This window comes from Geospiza fortis, unplaced genomic scaffold (assembly GCF_000277835.1).
Source record: "Geospiza fortis unplaced genomic scaffold, GeoFor_1.0 scaffold237, whole genome shotgun sequence".
NCBI lineage: Eukaryota > Metazoa > Chordata > Aves > Passeriformes > Thraupidae > Geospiza > Geospiza fortis.
In genome coordinates, this window is record NW_005054319.1 from 1,873,796 (window position 1) to 1,895,545 (window position 21,750).

Consider the following 21,750-nt stretch of genomic DNA (forward strand, 5'->3'; position numbering starts at 1 on the left):
TTAATGGATTATTTCCCTGGTGCTGAGCGCTGAACTCTCTGTGGTCATAAGTTTTGCATTTATAATTAAGGCTGGATTGCTTATTTTTTTCCTCCTGGGTGAAAAAATATCATTTCCGTCAACAGATTTATTAGGGGAATTAGTCGACAGGTGGTAAAAAGACAGATGACAAAAGGAAGTCCAGAATCTCAAGGATGAGTGTGTGAAGAAGGTCTAAGCTGGGAGTAGGTGTTGGAGCAGAAGTTTGAGTATCCTCTAGGTAGTTTGTCTCTGCTTACACTTCATAATAAATCATTTTCTGAGGGGTTTAGAAATAGGTAACATATGGAGTTTATCAATCTGTGCGTTGTCATGAACTCTGAATTAAGGATCCAGACTGCTACAAGTCAGGGAGCCTGGGAATTGTAGAGTCTGGGTAAGAAGTTCTCATGTCTGTAGAGTTTTGAAATACTTTCTTGTGAGTTCCTATCCAAACAAAAAAGCCAGAGGCAGAAAATATTCTTAATTGTTTGTTTGTTCAGCCAGAGCTACCTGAGCAGCTAGAGCTGGAAGTGTATATTGGAAAGTGCTGGAAATATTCCCCAGTCTTTTGGATTCAATGTATGTATCTCAGAGCTCTTGTGGACAAGACAGTGTAATCCTGTGGTTCATTTCTTCTGGGGGGGGAATTGAGTGAGGTTGAACTACCAATACTGAACCTCAGGTCCCAGTGAACTCCTAATGCCACACAGAGTCTTCTGCATCCCATTATCCATGGGGGAAAATAGGGGAAATACCTGAAAGAGAAGCAGAAGCTTTGCTAGTAACATTCAACTTTCTGTGCCTCATCTATTGTGGAGAAAATGTCAGGAAAGGCAAAAGGAATTGCAAAGGGAAGGAGAGTTCTGTGGGGTTTTGACATCCAACACAGGAGAGGTTGTGCTTCACATCTGTGTCATGAGAAGTCTGCCCCGTGCAGAACCTCATGATTTCCTGCTCCCTTTGCTCTTGGTGTGTGCCCTTAGCAGTGCTGCAGGAACTAATGCCTTTTGTCTCCTGCAGCTGGAGGTGGAGATGAAGGTCCTGAAGTCTCAGCAGTGCACGGCTGAGCAGAGCACTGTCATCACCAAGGAGGAGGTGGACACGCTCAGGTAGGCGAAGCAAGGGGAAGGCTGAGCAGATTCCACTCTTTTTGGTGGAACTAATGAGAAGGGAAATGCCTGGGGCAGTTCCACTGCCTGCTGTGGTTTTTGCCATCACCTGGTGGAGCAGCAGGTACAGGAGCTCACCATGCTATAGTGCATGAATTTTATGTGTATAGACTGCCTGTGTCCATAGGCTGCCTGCTGTTCGGGCAGTGGGGTGATGATCAGAATATATTTTCCTTGTGTTCCTGAAGTAGGATGTTCTTTTTCTGAGCACAAGTTTTACTTTCTCACCAGCTTGTATGGATGTGAGAACCCTATGAAGCATTAGCAGAAACACTCAGCCCATGATCTGCCCTGCATTTAGATACTTTATAAGCTTTGCTATCTTTTGGGAGGCTTCAGGCTCTTTTCTTCTGATGTTTGGGGTCTTTTGCTGTCAGTTAATTCATAAGCCTGGCTCCTGCATCACTGTTCCCCCTCTTGACTGATTTCCTGTGGAAATAGCATTGCTGTTTATTTGTTATTTTGACCAAATCTTGACTGTAAATACAGGATCTGTTGGCATGTGTGTGAAGAGGTTTAGAATCCAGCTTTTGTGCTGCTGATGCATGTGTAGCACTGGAGATAAAAGAGGGATGTTTCCCCTTGTGCATTGCTGGAGATGGCAGAGGGGTACCTGTTGTGATTCAGTGAAAGAGAAGTTACAAAACAGCATTTCAGCAGAGGATACATGAACATTTACAAAAGCTACAGTGAAGCTAAACAACCTTTCCATGTATTTATTAAAGCTTTTACAGCTTCCATTGCAAAGCAGGTGACACAATAAATACCGAGCACAAAAAAGTTCATCTGTTTCTGAATGTTTAATAAAGTTCCTTTTATTTAAGTTGGGCAAATCAGGTCCTCACAGACTGAGTATTTTATTCTCAGCTGATGTAAGACTTTGGCTGGACTTTCACTTCTTAATTCTTTTATATTTTCCGCTCCATCACAATAAAGTGTGACTGCCTCACAGGACTGAAAGCAAGGTTTTGCAGCAAGCAGAATTTGCAGAAAGCAGAAATTACTGGCCTGTATGTTATGGCTTTGCTCTTGTGCTTTGCCTCTGGAGCTTGTTTTATGGCTTTGAAAGCCCAGTTCCATAGCAGGAGGGAGGTGCTTGAAAATAACACATGTTCAGCTAAGCTATTCCAATACATTTTAGGGTTGTACACCTAATCTTGGGGACTTGCTCCTATAGTTCCCTCAAGGTGCTGTAATAGTTCTGGAGGCCCAAGGCATACATCTCCTTTTTTTCATTCTATCATAAGTTTGAGTTCTGCTAAAGGAAAGAATGCTGTGACTTCCCTTTTTCAGGGAGATAAACCTGTCTTCATCAACTTTTGCCTTTTGTGGGTTTTTTTTTAGCTCATTCTGGTTTTTCCTGTGTTAAGGCACACTGGACCCTCTGAAACCTGCGGTTTACACTGCTGCAGGAGTATTCAGCACCTCCTTGGCAGCATTAAACCTGTCACTCCTGATTAATAATGTGCCTGTGTATCAGTAAAGCCAGCAGCCTGGCTACTGTCTTCTGGGACCTGCAGGTTTGCAGTTTTTCTACAGTGCCTCCCCAATCTCTCTCTCCCTGGTTGGTGTTTCTGCAGCACCCTTTCATCTGGGAGATGTTCAGGCTCTTTATTTTCCCCTCCAAGACTCATTATTTGGTGTTTAGCTTCCCTGAACAGCATTCACTGACTGTTACCTGAGCAGCTTCAGGGACAGTGTGTGTAGGGGAAAGCAGCTGGACTGCCACATAGTCCAAACCACACCATGTGGGACAGGCTCGTGGCAATGGGGATGGAGATGTCTGGCTCTGCCCTGAATGAAAATCTATTTCCTGGGCAGGAATGAGTGGAGCTCACAAAAACCTGCTTCTTATGGGATTGTGGTGTTTGATTCAGCTCAACAGTAGCCGTAGAGCTCCTAGATAATGTTTTCCCCACTCTGTTTTTAAGGAATTTATTTGATTACTAATCTCTCCTCCTTCCATGAAATGGTGTCAAACCTTTCACACAATGTCCCAAACCCAGGCCAGTTCCCAGTGGGGTGGTTGATGGTGCAGAGCTGTTTTCCAATGATGGGCCATACTCTGAAGGCTGTTTCAGCAGAGGCCAAGCTTCTGCAGTTGTTTCACGTTGATATTTTGGCTTTTCATCTCTCTTGTTCCTGATGCTGTGAGTGCATAGCAGCCACAGTTCCACGTTCTAATTCCAGACTGGTTTTTTCTGTCATTTTTTACGGAACCATTTTGGTCTCATGGCTAATTTAAATACTTGTCCCAGGCCCTGATGCTGGTTATTTAGCTACAGAGCTGTTCCACAAAGCTTGGATTTGTTTGATTTTGTCACCCTTTTCACTGCTCAGCTCTAACAGTAAATGCCTTGGTGCAAGGCATTTTCTTTCAGCTGAAGCTTTCTTTGCTGGAGCACTGTAAGCCAGTCCCTGCTCCTTTCTCCTTACTGTTGGCTTCTATTACTGCTTCAGACATCTCCTTACACTCTCAGGCACTCCACATCTGAGTGGAGAGAAATCTCAGAATTGACTCCATAAAGATTTTTTTCTTATGTTTCTAGACTTAAGCAGTCAATGAATATGGTTGGACTTTATTTTGCATTTTCTGTGCATTGTTCAAGAAACTGGGCCAAGTTCTTTCTTCACAGAAGAGGCTCCTTCTCAAAGGAACACAGAATAAATCACTGCATTCTCCTAGCCCTTTGGAGCTCAGGAAGAATGTGCTGTGATCCACATCAGAACACTCCTTGTGGCTCAGCTGGATGTGTCCTCTCCATACAGCAGCAGGGAACTGGGTGGGTGTGATTAAAGAACAGAAGGGGTTTGGAGGAGAGCAGGGATCAGAATGGGAAGGGATTAGGTCTGCTGTGCTCATCCTCCCCCTGTGGGCCTCAACAGCACCAGTTCACTCAATTTTCTGTAGCTGCTAAGGAGAACAACACAAACTCCACTGTCACTCCTTTCTTCTACACAGCACTGCCAGAAACTAATACTGGGAGAAAACTAGGGGAAGAGCACAAACTTCCAAATTGGAAAGTGGGGAAAGAAATGCCACTTTATGAGGGAGTTATTTCCATCTCTGTAGTCTTTGAAATCCTGTAACCTACAGGATGGCCTGTCAGCTGCTCTGGGCTGAGCCCAGCCTCCCCTGTTAGCTGCTGTCACAAATGAAAGTGAAAAATAGGAGCCACCAAGAGGAGTGTGCAGAACAGAAATGGACTGTTGAGCCTCCAGGCATTTCCATATAGACCCCATGGCTAGGAGCTCACTTCTGAAAACAAAAGCAGGGGAGACATAAAGGAGGGAAAAAAAATCCATATTAATCCTTTGAATCTGTATTTACCTCCTGTGAGTGAACGAGAGCTTTTAAGAAAAATACCTTTTGTCTCATTTTTCTTTAGTATGGAAAGTAAATTTTCAGCCAGAAACTTGAAAGACTTTATCAGTTTTTCCTCCTTCTCTTGAGAACAAAGTGCTGTTTCGTCAGACCTTTTATAACTTTAAATGTGAAACTCTCTCCCAGCATCATCGTTTCTGCAGAGACAATAAAAGCAGTGCTAATGCTGTCATTTCTCACACTTTTTGCCGCTCCCTCTGAAATAATATTTGTTTATGTTCTGCAGATCCTATGAAAAGAAACAGTGGTCAACCCATTGAGTTCCTGCACTGTAGGGTACAGCATTTGGGCATTAGCACCTTTTAGAGGGAAGGTGATAACTGTGCAGAAACTGGTATTTCAGAATCTATAAATAAAAGGAATATATTAAGAAAGATCTTCACTGAAGACTTAAGTGGCCACAGCTGAAGAACCTTTTCAGCTGGAACAAATCTGAACTTTTTCTTTCTGCTGTCAAGCTGCAACCCCAGTAAATCCCAAATGTTTTCTGTGGATTTAGTGACTGGGTAGAATTACAGTAATTCAAAAGAAATTCATGTCCTTGCCAATGCCCATTAGTCACACTTGCTGAAATTCTGTCTGCTCTGCTCCTAACACCATCTCAATGCCATCTGGATCCCTTAATAGCATCTTCCCAACACATACGTTTTGTGCTCCATTCAGTATTTTCCTGTTCTGCAGTAGCTTTTCCACATGGCCTTGTCCCCTTGGCAGATGGGGCCTCTGTGAGACATGTCCTCATTGGTGATCTCCACAGGCAGCCACATAACACAGCTAAGAACACTAAAAACCAATAAAATCAGATAAAAGGGTGATGGTGGGGGGAGTTTCCACTGGTTAATTCCCCTGAAAAGCTCTGGATTCAGAGAGACTTTTGGAGTGCCTGGCTGCTGTTGAAAATCCAACAGATTTTCCCCTTTTTTCCTTTCTGAGGTAGCAGCAGCCTTGTCTCACGATCTCAGGTTTTTAGACAGACTGAAAACACACAGTGGGATGTCTCCTGATTCTCACAAGTGTCATTTTAGGAGACCTGAGGCTGTAGGTGGGTTTTTTTTCCTCCTTCCCCCTTCTGATTTGAGATAATGAAACATGCACTAAAGGCAATATGAAGCTCAGTTTTTAAAAGAGGGAAAATCCATGAGGCTGAGCAAATGCCAACGAATCTGTATTCTTGCACTAAATTTGATCTTGTGAAAGGTTGTGGAGGTGGCATCAATTTACCTTATGCCTGTGGAGCCTTCAGCTCCTGGTTGAGCTGTCTGATACCGGAAAATCTTCTAGACAGGTGAAGAGATCTTTGCCAGAGATTAAATATTTTCATGTTTTCAAACCCCTGTATGGAGAAGTTCATGAATTCTCCTTAAATTAATTCAAATTGTTTCTTCCCGTATCACAAACTTGACAATGGTGTTGGTATTTCAGAAAGTAACTGATGTTTCTTTCTTCCTTGTGGCACAGGGCTGTTTTCAGAATAGACACCAGCTTTTAAGGTCAGGTTGATGGGGCTTGGAGGAATGTGGTTTAGTGGAAAGTGTACCTGCCCATGGTGGGGAGGCTGGAACTGAATGATCTTTAAGGTCCCTTTCAACCCAGACCATTCTGGGCCAAAAATTGAGCTGGTAGATGATTGTGCTGTACCCAGGTGTTTCTGTACCCTTCTTTTCATGGTGCTCACATGGATTTGTCTTGGGTTGTTCTCCCTACTTGCAGGTAACTCCAATATGTAACAAGTAGAGGATTGCAAACTGGTGATAAAATAGCATCACCTCTCTTGTGCAGGTGTTCCTGGAGAGAAAAGGCACAAGGAGTGTGCACCAAGGCTGCCTTTGTAGCTGCTGGTGCATCCCAAAGCAGTGCACAACCATCCCTGTACGTGAACTTCATGAAAAAAAAAAATCCATAAATGAAAAAAATCCAAGTGCCAAGCCAGTAAATATTTTTCAATATTTGACTTCCATATTTTAACCACCAGCTGCAAATGCTTTGCTGTGTTTATATATAGATAGGATTTCCCTTGCTTCTCTCTCTTTGCCGTTGGGAAGTGTTTCCCAGGGGGCTGGGAAGCAAAGCTGGAATAGCACAAACTGTTTGCTAATGGCTCTGAATGCTTTCCCACTGGAGATCTAGGACACTTAACAGTGTTAAAAATAAGATAGGAGAGGGATAAACGGTGAGAGCACTAGTCAGTCCCAAAATCCTCTTGGCACAAAGGTTGCAGCAATGTTCTTGTTCCTCAGTGCAGAGGAAGCAGCAGGTTTTGTCTCTGAAGGAGAGCCAGGGGGTGCCCTGGTTCAATGGACGGACCTTGCCCTGAGCATGGGACAAGCCCTAGAGCCCTACATTGTGCCAGGAAAGGAGGATGCCCCCAAAGCTGGGACACTGGGAAGGAGCAGCCACCTGGGGGGTGAGCCCAAGGCCATGCTCATGCTGTGACCCCCAGCTCAGGGGTGCTCCTGTGCCTGTTGCAGGTGGTTCTGGAGAAGAGAAGGCTCCAGGATGACCTTATTGTGGCCTTTCAGTACCTTAAGGGGCTACAAGAGAGTTGGAGGGACTTTTGACATGGCATGCAGCAGTAGCACAAGGAGAAATGGCTTCAAACTGACACAGGCCAGGACTAGAGGGGAAATTGGGAAGAAATTCTTCCCTGTGAGGGTGGGGAGAGTGTTGCCCAGAGAGGCTGAAGCTGCCCCATCCCTGGAAGTGTCCAAGGTTGGATGGGGCTTGGAGCAGCTGGGATAGGGGAAGGTGTCCCTGCCATGGCAGAGTGGGGAACTCAATGGTTTTTACTGTCCCTTCCACCACAAACCATTTCAGGATTCTGTGATATCTGCTGCCTGACTGGGAGTGCCCCGGGCTTTAAATCACCATGTGCTCAGCAGCGAGGCACAAAGGGCACAAACAGATTATTGAATCCTAAAATTGCAGGTGAAATAGCACAAAAATGTAATGGCTTGAATCTACCCTCATTACAGCTGTGTCTCAGGTCTTTGGGAAGAGTTTTCTGGCTGCTGCTGTGAGTGATTTTCAAAGGGCAACTGAGAGGCCTGATCTTAAACCTCCCCACAGAGACAAGTTCTGCAGGCAGATAAGGCAGCATCAGATTATTTGTGAGGCTGGATGGGGAGAAATTTGTTCCCAATTAAAATTCAGCATGTCAAGGATGGAGAAAGTACTGATGAGAGTCCTGTGTCTGGCTCTGACCTTTCAGGAGCTGTTGCACTGTTGTTCCTCAGAGAAGAGTGTTGCTCTCCTCGCGGCCTGCTCTGCAATCCATTTAGAAATGCATCGTTAAAAGCATTAATTCCACTTTGAATTTCCATTTTTCCTGACCTTTTCAGTCTCCTGCTGCAGCATCTTCCTTCCCCACTAGCTTGGTGTCTCTTCTGAAAGTTATTGATGATACTTTTTAATGGCCTGGACAGTGCTAAAGCTCTTCCTCGGCATTTTAGAGGCTTCCAAGAGCAGAAAAAATGAGACTTTATAATATTTGAAAATTGCCAGCAGGGGTCAGGCTTACAAATAATTTAGGCAATCCAAGCTGCATATTTATAAAGGAGACATTTCTGTGCTGAACATGATGTAGATCAACCTGCTTCTATGGAAAAGTTTGGAACTGTTGCCAAATGAATAGGAGAGATTACTTCTTCCTTGTACCTGAAATTGCTGTTGCATAATTTTGGGATATTGGCAGATGGCTGTATACTTTATTATATGGTGCAAGGATTTTCAGCTTAATTTAGATAATTTAAAAGTATTAAGCAAGTTAATTACTTTTTAAGAATATTCTGAGAAAAGGCTCCTGAGAAAATTGAATCCAAAGATCAGTGTTATTCTGTATTTGTTGCACAATTAATCCCAAGAAGTTAGCATGTGGAAGGGGAGGGTCTTGAAGGAGCATCAGGATTTTGTACTCAGTACTTAAATGCAAGCAAAAATTTTGTATCCAATCTTTTATGCATATATCTCCTGCCTAACAAGTTTGATAGAGTTCTCTGAAGGATTCACCAATCATTTGTCTAAGGCTGGTATGGTTGATCTAATGTATTTGACCTTTCAAAAAGCTTTGAGCCAAAGGTCATAACAAAACTTTGATGGAACTAAAAAGGAGATTCTTTGTTGGATTGATAAGAATATATAAACCCTGGAGGTCTGGCTGTCCCAGTGTACTGTCTGTGGGGGTGGCCAGTGGTGCCCATGTGAACAGGACACAACATCTGGGTACTCTGCCAGGAGGCTCTCCTGGCTTCCCTGTGCCTTGTCTCCAAGATTTCCTGAGCCACAGATATTTTTTACTTTGTAAAACTTCCTGCGTTTTTCTTCCATTAATTTGCTTATGTAATACAAAGTTAAAATATGGAAAATCAAAGAATAAATGTTTTCACAATGCTGAGGGTTTTTCCATTAGGTCCTAGAATGCTTTTGATTGGGAATTGGGAACTTGTCCAACACAGAAAAGGGGTTTGTGAGTAGTGAGGTGGCAGAGTTTGAGACAATATGAAATTTTTCAGCTTATCAGAGCATTCAGAATTTCAGATGAAACCTTAGGATGCTGCTTGAGATCGGAGATGAAGTTGCATGTCGATAATTGCCAAACCCATGCACATAAGAAAAAACACCCTTACTTCTACTCCCACAACAGAGAGCTCTAAATGAGCTGTTGTCATTCAAGAAAGAGATCTGACATTATTGTGAAGAGCTTTCTGAAAATATCAGGTAAGTGCTCCATAGTTAAAAATACAAATAGAATACTAGAAGCTGTTGGAAAGAAAGTTGAGAATAAAGCAGAAATCCTCATTGTATCACTGAATATGTCTGAGTAGCTCTTTGTAGTTCCAGCTTATTTCATGCCAAAAACTCTATATAAAACTTGAAGGAACAAGGAAGAACAATAAAAATATGGAAAATCCTTGGTGTGAAGGAGACTAAACTGAGATTCTTCAGGAAATAATAGAGGAGGCCTGTACTGTGGTGTGGAGAAGGGAGTGTGATACATTTATTCACAACTTTTCATAGCAGAACTAATGGGCACTCAGTGAAATAATCACATGTGAAGTATAAAACAAACTGAACTAATTTTTCATACAGCTCATAATTAAATTGTGGAACTTACTGCCAAGGAGTATTGTGAAGGCCAAAAGTATAAATCAGATCAAAAAGAGATTTGATGCCTCATGGAAGTTTTAGCTGCTGGTAGTTATTAAACATGATGGTCTAGACTCAGTCTGTGGTTCAGAAGGTATCCAAACTGGACTTGCTTTATGTTCAAATTGTATATTTTTAATATACTTTCACAAATTACAGTTTCATCATACAAACACGTCACTTTTAACCATATGTTTTAGGTGCCTCAGTAGTGCAGTTTTGTGGTACTGAATGCAGGAAAAATCTGATACTGTTTCTGGTTTCGTGCTTTACTTGATTATTTGTGGTGGGACTGTGCAGGGACACCCAAAGTCAATTAATTTTCCCTTCTTCTCCAGGTTGAAAATTGAGGAGCTGGAAGCTGAGCGCAGCAAGCTGGCAGAGGAGAACAGATCTCTGGGAATGCAGCTGGAGAAGCTCACTCTGCAGGTAGGAGTGTGGAGGTCCAGAGCAGCTGGAGAGCCTGGTGTGGTCCATGAGTGCTCCCAGCATGGAGCTTCCCTCCCCTCCATCTGGGCAAGGCACCTTTGGGCAGCCTGTGCTGACTGCACTGCCACACCTGTGCTTCTGCCCATGCCATCACAGAGGTTTGAGCTCAGATGTGATCACACAGATTCAGTTGTCTTGTTTGATGACTCTCTCTAGGACTTCTCTTCTTGGAGCCTTAAAAATAGGTCCATGTTAAGTAGCTCCACCACTAGAAGTTGTCTGTCCCCAAATTCATTCATGACAAAGTGGGAGCATAGACAGGGCTGGACACCACAGAATGGATGGGAAATTTTGAGCTTTGGTTGTGTTGAAGTCTCCTCTCTGCTGGTGTCAGTGATGAAAGCAGAGGCCACCTCAGCAGGCAGGAGTTTTCCAAGCCAGGAACCCTCAGTGCTGTTGAGGGTATGAGCTGGCAGCATCCACAGACGTGGAGTCAGAAGGATGGGAGCTGTGTTCCCTTTGCTGTGCTACTCTGTGTGGTTTGCTTTTTCCTTGTGCTGTCCTCTATGGCAAGAGGTGTTCAGCTTTTCAGTTGGGATAGATCTGTGAAATCCCACACAAGGGAACCTGCAGCAGAGAAATGGACTGGCTGCTCAGCTTGTTATCACCCTAGGAACAGCTTTCCTGTGCAGAGGAAGGGCAGGGGAGTTGCTTCAAGCTTTTGTGGTGTTTCCTGTTTGAAAGATGCTGGAGCAAACAAGAACCTGACCCTGTTGGGTCAATCAAAGCCCACCCACTCTTCTTGAAGAAGTGTTATCTCTTCCTTCTTTTCTCTCTGATGTGCTGAACAATTTGTCATTGTAGCATTCTCTTAATTTTTCTTTCTTTTTATTTTTATTTTTCCCATTTTTGTTTTGCAAATTGCTTCATGGTAGGAAACCTGCATGAAACCTGGTTTGAAATTACCCAGATTTCAGCCAGACCATTGATTTTATCTTGACACCTATTAGACATGAATCAAAATTTCTTTTTTTTATAACCCATTCCTGGAGACAGGGGAAGTGACAGCTTTGATAAAACAGGGAGCTAAGAGCTGCTGAGCATCTCTGCTGAGCCATGTTTAGTGTGAAACCTGTCACCCTGCTCTCCTTTAATTGGGTTTCAGTCATCAGAAGGAGATGAAAGCTTTGGGCTGGCGTTTGGATACTTAGGTCTCCAACAAACAGACAAGCAGCTTTGGTTTCAGACCAGATTACTCAGGTCATGGTTAATCTGCCTCCATGGTCTTAGAGTGGTTGCTGGCTTTCCAAGAAGGCCTGACCAGAGGAATTCCCTATTTTAGTTGTGGTATCTTGAAATATCACAAAGATCTGCTTTATTTGTTCATACAAAGATGAACCGAGTGATTTGAGATGTCAAGTCTTGAATAGCAGGTCTAGGAAAGAGAAAGCTTGGAGTTAGTGAGCTGAATTCAGGTAATGATGCCCTTCCATCTCTCTTGCCAAGGCTGAGGACATGGCTTTATCTCCTTATTTAACAGGAGGTAGCTCCCCTTGTCCCTAAAGTCTCACTTTGCTTGTCTCTTAGAGAACTTGATGCCTAAAGTATTTTTTTCGAAAGAGAGGGAGTAGAGAGGAAAGCACAAGTACAGGAATATGTCAGCTGAATGCTAAAGTGTCAGTATTGATCAGTGTGTGCCCACCTGAATGGCCAAGAACTCCTCAGAGGGAAAAACACCAGCCTTCCCAATTTTTATTCACCCTGTGAATCAAATACCTTGACAGACCAAGCTTAAAATGACTCTTTTTATAAACACATTGAAAGAGGGTTTGTTAGAGTGAGAACCCACAAAGTTAAGGATAAGCTTAGAAATTCACCTCTTCTATCAGCGCTGAGCAAATATGCTGAAAATGTCATTATACACTCAGATAAGGTCACTGAAGTGTTGCTAGTTTGGCATGTTATTTATTCCCACCTCTGAAAGAAATCATTAGGAAATGATGGGTTAAAATAAAGTCTCGAAGGGAAAAAGAGCAAGACAAACTACATACAGAAGTCACAAGGAAGTTTTACTGAACAGGAAGATGACTAAAACTACAAAAATGGGAGAAGCATGGCTTTAAATCAAATAAAGATGTAAGAGAAGGGGCTGACATTAAACCAGGTAGAATGAGGGTGATTTCTGACAAATCCTTATCTGCAATTCTTTCTTGTAAAATAAAATCTCTGACTCCTGGAATTTTATCTACTAAAGGAAAGACACGTAGAAGGGACATATTAAAGTTGGGAATTTTGAAGAGACAGGTTGTAGAATTAAGGCTCTGAGTGCTTTACACTGAACTGAATCTGTTGAGTTCACAAAGTGGTGTTTGGTCTATGAAATCTAGGGAGATACATCTAATAATTCATAATTAAAAACGTCAGTTTGAATGTGTTGAGGTGTGGAGTTTCAAAAGTGTTTGTCTCCAAATCACAGAATCATTTAGGTTCAAAAAGACCTCAGATCATTGAATCCAACCTATGACCCAACACCACCAGACCATGTCAACCAGACCATGGCACTGAGCCATGTCCAGGCTTTCCTTAAACACCTCCAGGAATGGCAAATCCACCACTTGCCTGGGCAGCCCATTCTAATGTCTAATCTCCATTTCTGTGAAGAACTTCCTCCTCTTACATCTTTCTGTATCTGCATATTGGCACAGGAATTTTGCTGATTTCTCACAAAAACCCACTTTGTGAGCAAGGAGACCCTGTAGGACTGGGCAGGGGGCAAAGGAGCACCTGGAAAGGCGCTTTTGCTTTTGGTGTGTGAATCAGACTCCTTGAGCTCAGTATTAGCAAATGAACTAAGGTGCTGATACCTCTGCTCCCCACAGCCATATAACATCTGACATCTTTTTGTATTCTGTGCTGGTGTGGGGGCAGCTTGAATTATGCCTGAAGGTGTTTTCCACCTTCACGCACCCTGTTGTCCAAAACCCCTTGCCTCTTGACACCTTGCTGCAGGCTGCATTGATTTTCCTTCACTGGTATAAAGACTTTAGCATGGATCTCACTCACTGGCCAGGTCTTTACTGCTAATGAAAACCTCAGATTACAAAAACACAGGAGATGTAGAGCTGTAGAGAAATGACACCCGGTTGAGACTGTCTCCCTGGTGCCCAGGATATTATCTTAAGGAAAACATTTGAAACCCTGGCTCAGGAGAGGGATTCAAATAATATGAAAAGAGTGGGCTTAAACACACAATTTTATCTCATCTTCTCTACCCTTCTTCCTTTTGATGAAGCAAAATAACATTTCCAGGAAACCTGAGCTGCTACTCCTTGGCCCATGGTGGGCAGGCTGAGATTTCAGAGAAAGGCTTGGTTGGTTTGTTATCTGAAATGACCTGGACCATCTTCCAGAGGTGCTGGTGGAAAAGTGCAGCTTGATGCCAGGAACAAAAGAGACTGATCAAATCAGTGCTTTTTGGATAAAGTGGGAGGAAGGAGTTGTGAGGAGTGTTCAATTAGCATTTCTTACTGCTAGGAGCCCTGTGTTTACAGGCAACCAAGCAGATGTGAAGTGTTCCTTATGCAAATACTACTCTCCTGCTTTTCCTGCTCTCCTCTACTCTTCCAGCTGAAGAAGAGATTCTTCAAGGTTGGCTGCTTCAAGGAAGATTGATTAAAATCAGCTGCAGTTTGACTTAATTGGATCCATATGCTTGGAGAGGGAGCAGGACTAGTTAAAGTCCTCGTAATTAGTTCACAGCTGGTTGGTGAGAAAAATGAAACTCCAGTTAGAGTTCAGATAAGTGGATCTGTATGGATAAAAGGCAAGTAGATGGGTGGTTTTTTTTACAAGGAGATGTGTTTGGGCTTGAAAATCACCTCTAGTCCCATAGCCAAGCTGGCAGCTTAATCCCTTTGAGCATGTGCATGTGTATTTATGAGGCTAAATGGAAAGAATCTGTATTTTCTGTCTTGTTTCTGAGTAAAAAGAATCACCTGTGCATGCTGGCAGTCAAGAAAACCTGATAGAAAACTGGGAGAGGATCTCAGGAGTAGACAAAACCCAACAAGGGCAGTTTGTCTGTGGGAAAGGGTCATGAATTGGCACAAACTCTGGACTGTCCAGCTTTGACTGCCATGTTCCTGCTCACAGTAGTAACTGGTTGTGTTTAGCCTCTCTGTGAGTCAGCAATAAGACAACAACACACTCAAAAATGCAGTTTTATTCATACATTTTGAAATTATTGATTTTTGCCTATTATTTCAAAGCTCTGAAAGAGCTGACTGACTACATAGTGTGGGGGCAGTCATCAGAAAGTTTACCCCAGACAGAAGCTGGAATTTATGTTAAACTTTGCTGTTGGACTGGAAGGGACTGCATTGTCTATTATAGTGCCCTTGAGAGAAGTGCCTGCTGGGTTTAGTTCTCCAGGAGTGAGATGCCCATGAATGATAGAAGTGCTTGACTCCCAGAGCATTCACGTGTTTCCCTTTCTCTGCAACCCTTGTGGTTGGGCTGGTCTCCTCCTTCTTCTATTGCTGTATTTTGAGGGAATAACAAAACATCTGGGAGCTGTACCCCAGGGGAAGGTGGACAGAGAATGTTTCTCCTCTTTAAGCATTAATGACTCATTTTATGGTTAGGGCTTTGGCAGCCAGGCAGTGACTAGCTTGGAGTTAAGAGCCCAAGGGAAAGCTGAGGTCATTTAACAGTCTAACTGTTCATTTTGTGACCAGTAAAGAATGATGAATGAATCATTTACACTGTTATAAAACTTAAAAGGACATAGTCAACCTTTCAAGGTTCTCTAATTGGCCTCCCAAATGCTCATGTTCTTCCTGGATTATCTCCATGCCTTCCCTTTTCACAAACTTCCTGTCCTTTTTTTGTTCATCTGTGCATGCAGAGGTCTGTGTTAGCCTCTGTAGCACAGCTGGTCCCTGTTGAAAACCTCACCTAAGTTCAGCTTTTTTTTTTTTCCTTTTTCCTTTTTTTTTTTTCTAGAAGGCTTCTTTAGCTGGTTCTGGGCAACTCACTTGGCATCTCTTCAGTCAGGTACTGCTTGTGGGAAGGTGTAGGAACAAATTTGCGTGTACTCCAGAGGGACTTAATTATGAGATAGAATAACTGACAGCATACAGGAGGAGATCTGTAAAGAGAAGATGAAGAGAGGTGCAGGTCCAGGACTGCAGAAGGTTGGATCATATTGTGCTGCCCCACTCATCCAGTGCATCGAGTTCATGGGGAACAGAGTGATTTGTGATCCATTCCACAGACTCCTGGATTTAAACAGCAATAAACTCATCTTTTACAGGCAAAGCTTATCCTCTATATTTCACAGGCAGCAGCAGGTCTGCCCTGACCTAAGGAAGTGTACCTGCTCAAGTGTATATAGGCAGGGACCACTCTGGGGATCACTCCACACTTTTGCTCAAAACAACAATGGAAAATGTGATAAACAGACATCATGGGTATTAATTTATGACAGCTCAGAGGTGTGTAATGCTTGCATAAAACAGGGGAGAATATTCACACAGGAAGCTGGCTGAGGGGCCAATGGGTCTGGTTCTGGGGATGACAACAGCAGTGGAGATAGGGTGGCACAGGCAGCAGTGTGCCAGGGCAGAGGGGCGCTGTGGAATCACCCAGCGTGTCCTGGTCTGGGCAACACCTGTGCTGTTACACCACCTTCACTTCAATTATCTCTTGAGATGGGTAGGAGAAGCTAAGTCTGAGCTGCTCTGCTGTGTGGGTGTCCCTGGTGTTCTCAGGGAGCTGCTAAAGGGGATGTGCTGAAGTTTCACCCAGATGAATGGGAGGGAAAAGAGCTTCCCCTGTAATGCACCCATAAATGGTGCTGAAAGGATTATATGTGTTGTTTGGGAAAAAAACACTGTGTATCTCATGCCACGTGGATTAGGTACTGCAGGAAATCCTAGAACTGGTGTAAAATGGAAGGAGTGTAGAACCTGCTGTGATCCAGCCCCTGGGGATTGCGTGACACTGAATTAGCTGGGGCTATGCAAATATTTGTATGTGTTAATTCTGAATACATTGCTGTTCTTAGAATTAACAGAAGTTAGAAACATTCCACGGGAGCAGAGAGGAGAAGCATACACATGCCATTTACTTGCAGGTTTGTCATTAGGTGGTTCAAGGAGAAGCTGTTTGATGGCCTTGGTGGCCCTGATAAATGTGATGTGCAAAGTGGATGTCGAAGGAAACGAGGACAGGCACAGAACAGACTTTTAATGTTTGTTAACATCAGAGACCACGAGTGCACAGGTTCACATTTGTGCAAGAAAATTTTACCAACATGCCCTTTAAAAAAAATTTTTTTAAAGGGATTCACACATTGAATATTAAAAACCTGAAGCTCTATAAATTCTACTGCCAGAGCTGCCACCGTATTGTTTATTTCATGCATCACCTTTCTCAAAGTTCTGCAGAAACTGATTAACATTTGCATAATACATTTAACACGAAAATCCAGAATAAATTCATTAATGTTCTCCTGCCACTACCCTTGAAAATATCAGCAGCTGTGTGGCATCACAAAGCTCATTAGATGAGCAGAGGGGGAGGAAGGGTGAGCGTTGGATTTCCTGAACAGCTCTGAAACAGGAAAGGTCAGTGCACTGAGTGTCAGCACCTGAGCAGCAGCATGGGGAGCTCAGAGCAGGCAGGGAGAGCTGGGCCATGGGAAATGTCCTGCTGGAAAAGGTCGCTGTTCCACTACACAGGAAGCATGAACTTCAGGAGGTGCCATCCATGCTGGAGTAGAAAAATTGAGCACAAAATGCAGATGAGGATGCTGCTACACTAAGGAGGAGGCTGCTCCTGCAGCACGTGTGTTCTGCAGGGGCAAGCAGCAGGAAGTTGTTCCAGTCCTTCTGTGGTGTAAGAAAGCTGGCTTGGAACAAACATTGGTTTTCTGAACAGGTGTTGCACGATAATTGGTGATGTTTTAAAAGTTGTACAAGGCTTGGTTGCATGGCACCAGAGCACTAAATCTGGGGTGAGTGCACTGCCTTCACGGGAGTGAGGGGACAGAGGCACCATTGGTAGTCTTGTATGATGAAAAGGGCAACAATATACAAAAATTAGTAATTTCAGCTACAACTGCACATTCAAACTCTCAGTTTTGTATTTAAATTCCCACCCAAAAACTTGAAATGTGTGCCAGTCAAGTAGTAGTAAATAGCAACTCCAGAAGGCTTCTGTGTGTTTCAGTGATCCTCAGAATCACCCTGTGGGTGAATGCCAAGGCTGATGAGACAGAAACAACCATTTTAAAATGAGACTTCACTTTTAAACTCCTCTAATCTTACTTCTCTCACAAAGAAAAAGCAAAGTTTCAGGAAGCAATAAGAGTGACTGTCCCTTTATAGTTTTCTTGTTTTTCTCTGTAGTCATTCAGTGGCACAAATTAGTTTTCAATTCTTCTTTCTTCATTTTCTATTATTTTTCTGCTGCTTTGAATTCTGCTTCCATGTCACAGAGACAAAACAAAAATGTCATTTAGACCTGTGTAAGGCAAATAACACTTCACAAGGTTTGTTTACTGAAGCTTTGTGCTTTCTCTCAGGCTTTTATGAGTACCATGTCCATGAGTTGCAGCTCTCTCCATGTTAGGCTCTGAGCTTTTCATTACTCATTACCATTTCAGCCTTTGGTTGATGACCCAATTATTTCTGAGTTTTTGATTAAAACAAGGTAATAGATCACAGTTTCATGCTGGCCTTGTCTTTGCCATTTCTGTTGTGGTCTGGCTTTGTAAAGTCCAAGTTTTCAGTAATATTCCTCAGCAGTTTTATTCTTTTGGTACTCTGGTTATGGTGCCATATTTTTCCTCTACTTCTTGGTACATGTAAAACTTGATACCATCTCTAGGAGACAAAAGGCCAGGAGGTGTCACCCAGATTATGGAAAAGAAATAAGTTGGAATTTAATAATATTTTCTCTGAGTGTGTGATGAGGGGAAGAGGAAAATTCTGCCTGTTTTGTGTCACAGTGAAGAGTGGGCAGTGTTTGTACTGATGTTAAAATGCACATGAGGAAAGGGGGAGATGCTCTGAGCTGAGGCACTGGTGGGGGTGGCAGTGTGCATCAGAGAAACACGTTTTTGTGTGGCCTCTGTCAGGGGGATTCAAGCATGTGAGATGTTGGTATGTTATCTTACACATCCCAGAACTCTTCCCTTTGATCAGCCTGACCTACCACCTCTGTGACACTTGGAGGCAGAGATTTACATTATAAAGATGGGTTTTCTCTGAACAATTTCTTCAGATAGTAGGAGGGAAACTCAACATGCCTCTGTCACTGGGATGTGGCACTGCCATTCATCTGGCAGTGCAGGCTCGTGGTGTGCCTGGGAGTAAATGGGGAGAAGTAACATCCCAATAACAGAGCATTTCTGTCAGCACACTCTGAACACAGACCATGATACAGGTCCTTCCAAGCCCAATTTTAGCTCAATTTCCATTTGCTGGTGTTTGAGAAGACTTTAAAGAGACATGGATCCAGACAAGTCAGGAAAAATGTAATTGTTTTTGACAGCTTTCCTAGCTAGATTTGAAAGACAGGTAACAATGGAATGGAAGATGATGCCTAATTTAGGTAGAGAGGCAGTTCTGTTTAAATGAGGATGGACAGTTGGAGTGGCAGAGTAAGTGAAGTGCTGTGAGAAGAGCATCCCCTTCATATCTTTCAAAAAAAATGAGCAGTGAGGGGGTTCTGTGTGTTCAGGAGGGTGTCTGGAAAGCCCAGCTGTGTTCCCTGCAGCTGGGAGGGCTCCCAGGGCATCCATCACAGCCGTGCTCACCCGAGCATGGGGCTCAGCTCCATCAGGAGCTCTGCTGCTTCCTCTGATCAACATTTAAACCCCACATTTCCTAAATGATGCAGCAGCTCTGTGCCTGTTCTTTGCAATTTTGGCAGGACATTTAAAACGAAATAAAATTTCCCTGAAAGCTGTTGTGCATGTTGGACATGACAGAAGATGTTCAGTTGAGATTGTGACCTTTCAGAACAAAGACTCTGCTTTTGAAAAGGGGGTTCATTGTGCTTCTGGCTCTAGTAAGATGAAAAACTTGAAAAACCAGTAACATGAAGGCTGTGCAGCAAGGATGAGCTCTCCAGAGGTCCTCTTGTGTATTTTTGGTTGTCTTCCAGTGGATGCATTCTTTCTCCCTGTGCAGTGCTACCACAGTTCCAATCAGTAGTAATTACAGAAATTTTCTCATTTTTATGAGTAGAGGGATGTGAAAAGCTGTTGACAGCAGTCTGCAAGGGAGCTCAGCTGTGGAGCTGCTTTCCCTCTAGATCCATCACAGCCAGAGCTGCTGACCTTAAGGTGATTTCCCAAGGAGTCAGGGCTTGCTCAGAGGTCAATCTGTCAGTGTGCAAGGAAAAGTGTGATTAGATATGTGTGAGCTCTTATGATTAATATTAACATGGTGGAGCTGCCTGAACATTTAAATGCAACACTGGGGAATTTAATTTTTTATATATGTATATATATATTTGCAAATTATTATTAGAATGCATGTCAATGTATTTAAATGTAGACATGACTTGATGTAGCTGGGTGTAAAATAGGACTATCACCTACATTGGCTCAACAGAATCCAGCTGGAGTGTGGTCAGAGGGATGGCAGGGAGGGAAATGCCTGCTCAGGAGGGAGAACAGACAGTGGGTGTGGGCTGGGGCTTTTTCCTTGGATATGCTACAACCAGCATGTCAGACTGTGCCCATCAGGCTCACAGACGCTGAAGTGAAGGAGGGGGCAGTATTGGAGACATTCCTTAACATCCTCTTCAGGGGAAGGAACAGTGGTTGTATGACATGAAATGGTTTCCCCAGTGCTGCCAAGTGGCTGTGCCATGGTGGCACATGGACAGTAACTTCTATAGCAAACAGTTTGAGGATTGAATGGCAGTATCTTTTGACTTTCCTGCTTTCTCAAGGTCTCTGACATCTTCTGAGTGTGATGCTTCTGTTTGACACTGCTTAGAAGACAGATCTGTGTCTGTATCTGGAGATTTTTGTGTGGTCCATTCTCTCAAGCATCCTAGAGAAAAGAAACACTGGACATGCTGCAAACAGACCTGTAGGTCAATTTACCAAGTGTATTCCTCCTAAGCCTACCCTCTCATCCTTCCCATTTTAGTTCCTTGGCTGTTTCGTTCAACTTAATGCTCTTTACTGATGTTTTCTGCTTCCAGGGATCAAAAAGATAGTCTGAGTCCTTTAGATATGTGTGAAAGTTAGAGATGATGCCCTTCTACCAGTTTACTCAATGATAACTTGAAAACTTGTGTCTGGGCAAGGCTGCTTCTGAAGTATTTATTTCTTCAGGCAGGCAGCTCAGGATAATGTTGAATTTGCTGGTTGGAGCAGTTAACTCAAAGCTGTTCAGAATCCAATAGATTGCCCCATAGCCATTCCTCTTATTGTTTCAGTTTATCCACAAATCTCTCTTACTCTTGTAAAATTGAAATGAAGATGAGACGACTGTCCCCATCTGAAAAGATGTCAGTGCTGCTTGAAGTCTCCTTGCACTGGCAGAAAAAAACAATTGAGCTTTGAGCTTGAGCTGAGAGACAGATAAGATCACCAGGAGATTTCCACAGCAAATACAGAATATATTCTTCTCTAATGGATTCTTAGTGCTATCTGGCAAGTAATTGAATTGCTTGGGTTTGAAGGGAGAGGGAACCGGGTTGGGGTTTTTTGATGTTTGGTGGGTTTTTTTAAAGCTCCCAAATTTTGTGAAGATAAGGAGTAAACTGTGGTTTCTCTGCATGACACAGGATGTCTGTCAAACATGGGGGAAGCTAATTAAAATGTCACAATATGTACATGAGGGTGATGAGGCAGAAAAGACCGATCACTTCCTTGGTTCTAGGAATTTGTCTGTGTCCCTGCTTCTATCTACTCACTGTGAAATCCGTAAGTAATTCATGCTCTGGGGGTAGGAATGAGGCCACTGGGTAAATCTGGCCTCTCTCCCTCTCTCTCTCTCACTGGAATAAAGCAGAAAATAAATGAAATCCATTCTTGCTGTGCTGCAATTACTAAGGCAGTCTCACTCCAGCTGGGTGATAGCAAAGATGCTGGTTCCTGCTGTCCCATCATGGCCAGCACTGGTACACTCTGCCAGAGGACCAGTGCTAGCAGAGGTTAGCACTGGGGCAACTGGGGGGGTTCCACAGCCAATCTGTTTCAGTGCACAGCATCTGAGGGGACAGAAGCAAAGCAGCATCCGCCTCTTTCCCATCCTTTTGTTTAAAAGTATGTCCTGGAAAGCCAAGGGAGCGATGGAGAGAGATAATAACACACCCTTTGGTGTATTCTTTGGAAACACTCAAATGGCCAAGAGGTGGTCCAAGCCTTACAGCCTGCATCATTGAAAACCACTGAACAACAGCAAAATGGGAAGGAAAAAAAAAGGGATGATCATCAGGGAAATTGCTATAATGGTAAGATAATTAGAAAGCAGAATGATTAACATTAGTCAGTCTGCTGCATTGGCAAGGACTTTGCAAGTTGACATAATGGGCCTCTTCCATATCAAACATGCAGTTTTCAGCATTCATTTT

General features: G+C 43.2%; 1 protein-coding gene across 4 annotated transcripts in view; it reads left to right on the forward strand.

The window, feature by feature from the left end:
- The window catches only part of MAD1L1 (mitotic arrest deficient 1 like 1), a 352,753-nt gene that overhangs the window by 186,612 nt on the left and 144,391 nt on the right, over nucleotides 1-21,750 (forward strand). For all 4 annotated transcript variants that reach the window (XM_005420353.3, XM_031056543.1, XM_031056546.1 and 1 more), the window contains 2 exons: nucleotides 1,042-1,130; nucleotides 10,056-10,146. In XM_005420353.3, coding sequence (XP_005420410.1) covers nucleotides 1,042-1,130; nucleotides 10,056-10,146 — 180 coding nt within the window. The remainder of the gene's footprint in view (nucleotides 1-1,041; nucleotides 1,131-10,055; nucleotides 10,147-21,750) is intronic.